We start from the raw sequence: 4131 nt of genomic DNA on the forward strand, positions 1-4131 counted from the left end.
AGGGTTTCCGCTGAGTAGGGGAGGTGGTCCTTTGTTTGAGGGAAGGATCTTGGGTACAAACAAAGTCCCACATGGATTTATATACACATAAGATATCTCCATTCATAAAAGACCTTTTAGAGTGGTACGACCCAAAACGGACAATATCTTATCAGTATGGANACTTATGTGTATGTGTGAGGATTGAACTACCTCCAACAACCTCCTGCGAACTCTATCTCCACCTCTTCTTCCTCGAAAACTCNAAATAAACAAGTGAGATAGCCATCAAAACGAAGATCTCTTGCACTAGAATCAGGTATGAAGCAGTTTATTCGGTTACTCTCAATGCTACAACACAAAACATGATGGAACCGAATCCATCCACACATAACCGAATAAAATTTTATTGATATTTGTCGCAACTGGAAAATCGCGACGGGACGACGATCCAAAAAATAAAACTATTTTGAAAAAGTTTTTTGGAAAAAGAGATTTGGAGTCGCCACCATAGTTTATTCTGGAAAACTATGGAAAAAAACCATAAAAGATAAGGCACAGTCCACGAAAACCAAAGATTGGGTTCGGGAGTCGGTTACGTGTGGGGAAGGTGTCAGCACCCCACAACGCCTGCCCTAAGGCAGTACCTTTAACTAAGCACGCGAGTTTGATGTGATTTGCAAAATGTTTAATTTTCCCCTAAAATAAAACTCTAAAGAAAACAAAATATTTTTTTTTTTGTGTTTTTTGTGCCCGACAAGGATTGACCTTGCTCCTACGTATTCTCAGTTGGACTGAGAAATCAGGGTTACGTAGTTCTTTGAAAAACTGATTGGAAGAATTGTTTGGAAACATGATGTTTAATATTTTTGTTAATTTTTGAGAGAAGAAGAAAAAGGTCTTTAACACAAGGCTGACGCGAATGGTCGCACGTGTGCTTAAACCTCTTAAAAATAATTTTTATGAAATGGAAGAAGAAAAGGTTTTCGACACAAGGCTGACGCGAATGGTCGCACGTGTGCTTAAACCTTTTGAAATATTTTTGTATTTTTTTTTTGAAAGAAGGAGAAAAAAGTTTTAACACAAGGCCGACGCGAATGGTCGCACGTGTGCTTAAACCCTTTTTTAAAATATCTTTGCATTTTAATATTTATTTAAAAGTAGATAAAACGAAATAAATAAATAAACAAATAAGTAGAAAAATGGAAATAACTAGNAAATAACTAAATAAAATGAAAGTGAAAATAAAAAATAAAGTAAAAATGATGATAAGATAAACTAAAGGGAACAAAATGACAAGTAAAATAAAATAAACAAAATAACCAAATTGGGTCAAAACCCAAATGGAAAAGGATGGTAAAAATAAAAAAGAGGGGTGGCAAGAGAGATCCTTTTGTTTGGCCTAATATGAGCCCAAAAGATGAGACAGAGGGGTGTGAGAATAAAAAAAGGGGTGCGGGTCTAATTTTAGTTTAATAGCATATTGGGTCTAAGCCCATGTGAAAAGGGGCGCGACTTAGTGGAAACAGGGGGTGCAGAAACGATTTTTTTGGTTGGCAGAATGGGCTTGAACCCAAAGAGATGGGGGTTGCGGATGGAAGCAAAAGGGGGTGCGGGAAGTTAGTCAAAACCTAAAAAATTAATAGAAAAAAAACTAAAGCAAATAAAAAACCTAGGCCCTATTCCAGCCTCAGAAACCCCTTTAGGGGTCCTCTCAGACTCTCTCATTTCACTCAACACAACACAGAGGGTCTCTCCCTTTCTCCCTCTCTCGTCGCCCTAGGACTGGGTTCCTTTGCCACCAGACAAATCGACCGGCCGCCGCCTCCCTCCGACCAGCCATGGCGAAGCCGACGTCCTCGCCACCATCCGGCCAGCCAACGCAGGCCGCAGCGACCTCAGATGCGAACACCATCGTCGCGTGGGAGAGAACGCTTTCTCCTTCGTGGGTCGTCTCCTAGGCGGGCTTGTCCACCGCACCAGCCATGGTGCCACCGGTGTTGCTGGCCGTCGGTCACCACGTCGATGGCTTCTTTCCTTCTTCGCCGGCGAGCAGGGAAACCCCTTTCTCTCTTCCGTTCTATTTCTACCTCCCAATCCTCGACAAAGTCGTCACCACCAAAGAGAAAGAAGTCGTCGCCACTGAATCCACCGGTCACAGCTACCGTGAGTCGTCAACAAAGAAAATCATTTCCTCCTCTTCGCATTCGTGGTGGTCGCCACCAAAGGGCTGTAGTTTCGACTCACACGATTTGCAGATTGGGGAAAAACGGCTTATGGGTGAAAGGATTGATGAATACAGATTTGTGCAATACAGATTTATGCAATTGAAACCACCTTAAGACGTTGAATTTGATGTAGGCTGTTGGTTGCAGGTCACGAATGGACTCGAAATCAGACTAGGGGTAGGGCTATTCGACACTGTTTTGGTGCGTTTGGCCCTGTTCGACGCAGGTGAAAGAGGAGTATGGCATGGGTACGACTGGTTCGATTCTAGTGTTCTGTGTGAGTTGCTTAACTGTGTGTGAGTTTGAACTTGTAAGACCAGCAGTTACTCTGTTTTCCTCTCCCTCATATTCTCTTTTTTTATTTATTGAGTGTGGTTTCTGGAATCCAATGGAGAGTGGTTCCGGCGAAGATGGGGATGTTGGTTTCGTGATTGGCCTGGCTTTTGTGATTTTTGTATAATGCAGGTTGAGGGATGATGGTGTGAGGGGAAGGATCAACTGTGTGTGTGTGTGTTTTTTTTTGGTGTTGTGTGTTTGAGCTTGGTCGTGGACGTTGGGAATGGANGGGGAGGAGCGGTGGTTACGCTATGGCCAAGAGAAGTGTGATGCAGATGGCGATAGGGTGTTGTTATTTGGCTCGGTTATTGGCTCCGTGAGTGAAGAGAGAACACGGCAGAGTATGATAAGGAACGATGATGGAGGGAAGGATTCAAGTCTCAGTCATATGCAATGGGAAAAATGCTTGATGACATTCAGAGTAGCAATGCAACAGTAAAGTATTTAAGAACAACAAACAGTCTCATGTGCAAGGATGGATCACTCACCTCTTGAAGACTCAGCTGTTAACGTCAACCTTGCAGCTCCGATGGGTCTCCTTCTCCTTCCTTAGTGCAGTTCCAAAAATTGCTCTCGCAACTCCTATTCTCCTCTCTTTTTTTTTAGAATCAATGCTCCCAATGCCCTGCTCTCTCTCGGTAGTGAACTTTCTTTTTTGTTATCCTCCTCCCTACGACAAGCTCTCCTTTTTGTGCCTTCCTGCTCCACTCAGTAACCGTTTTGTTCTGCTATGCCAAATCCTCAAAACGTCTCTGCCATGTTCCTTCAGACCACTCTGTCACCCTTTGTCGTTTTGCACACATGGCCTCCCCTCAGCTAAAGCATTTTTTTTAGTTTTTTTTTTTTTTATAAAACAAATTTAAGCAAGGCAAAATATAAAAAGGTAAAACTAAAAAAAAACGAAAATTAAAAATTTAAAAATTAAAAACTATAAAGGGAACAGGAAAAATGAAAAAGAGAAAAGGATGAGATAAATAGAACAAAAATTAAAAGAAAGTAAGCATTGACAAGAAAATAAAAAATAAAAATAAATAAAAACATAAAATAAAATAAAATAAAATGAATAAAATAAAAAGATAGACTAAGATAAAAATAACTAACATAAAACAAAAATAAGTGATGAAAATAAATAAAAAGAGAATGGGTAAATGAATAATAAAAGGGTTAAATATATGACAATAAAAATATTAGAAAAATAATCCGGATGAAATTGAGTATTAACAATATTATTAAATTATTTTATCACTAAAATATTNGATCTCGTTATTTTTTAAAAAATCTATCAATTTTTATACTTATGTTTTTCAAGTTTTTACATTTAACATGTTTCAAAATTTAGAAGGTTATTCATAATAAAAAAATATTTTTTATTTATATGCTGTAACTATTTTTNTAATTTAAATAATTATTTACAATAAAAAAATTATATAATAAAAATTTATACAAATTATTATTTTTGATAATTTTTAATAAAAATATTTTAGAATNTAATAAATTTTTACTAAAAAAGTTGACACATGTGCATGAGTTTATATACTCTCTTGTTTTCATAAATAAAGTAATTGTATACTCTTATGTATTCAATTTT

The 4131-nt window shown here is 38.0% G+C and overlaps 1 protein-coding gene across 1 annotated transcript; it reads left to right on the top strand.

Annotated features, from left to right (window-relative positions):
* Positions 1-1262: 1262 nt before the first annotated feature.
* On the top strand, positions 1263-3438 carry LOC111240918. The gene is made up of 3 exons (XM_022776980.1): positions 1263-2259; positions 2355-2484; positions 2673-3438. The coding sequence occupies exons 1-3, from the start codon at positions 1882-1884 to the stop codon at positions 2675-2677; spliced, it is 513 nt and encodes a 170-aa protein (XP_022632701.1). The 5' UTR covers positions 1263-1881; the 3' UTR covers positions 2678-3438.
* The last annotated feature ends 693 nt before the right edge of the window (positions 3439-4131 follow it).

This window comes from Vigna radiata, unplaced genomic scaffold, assembly GCF_000741045.1.
Source record: "Vigna radiata var. radiata cultivar VC1973A unplaced genomic scaffold, Vradiata_ver6 scaffold_315, whole genome shotgun sequence".
Lineage (NCBI taxonomy): Eukaryota > Viridiplantae > Streptophyta > Magnoliopsida > Fabales > Fabaceae > Vigna > Vigna radiata.

Coding starts and splice junctions, on each gene's coding strand:
- LOC111240918 (XM_022776980.1), top strand. CDS start 1,882: ATGCGAACACCATCGTCGCGTGGGAGAGAACGCTTTCTCCTTCGTGGG. Junction 2,260..2,354: donor TGGGGAAAAACGGCTTATGG/GTGAAAGGATTG, acceptor TGTTGGTTGCAG/GTCACGAATGGACTCGAAAT.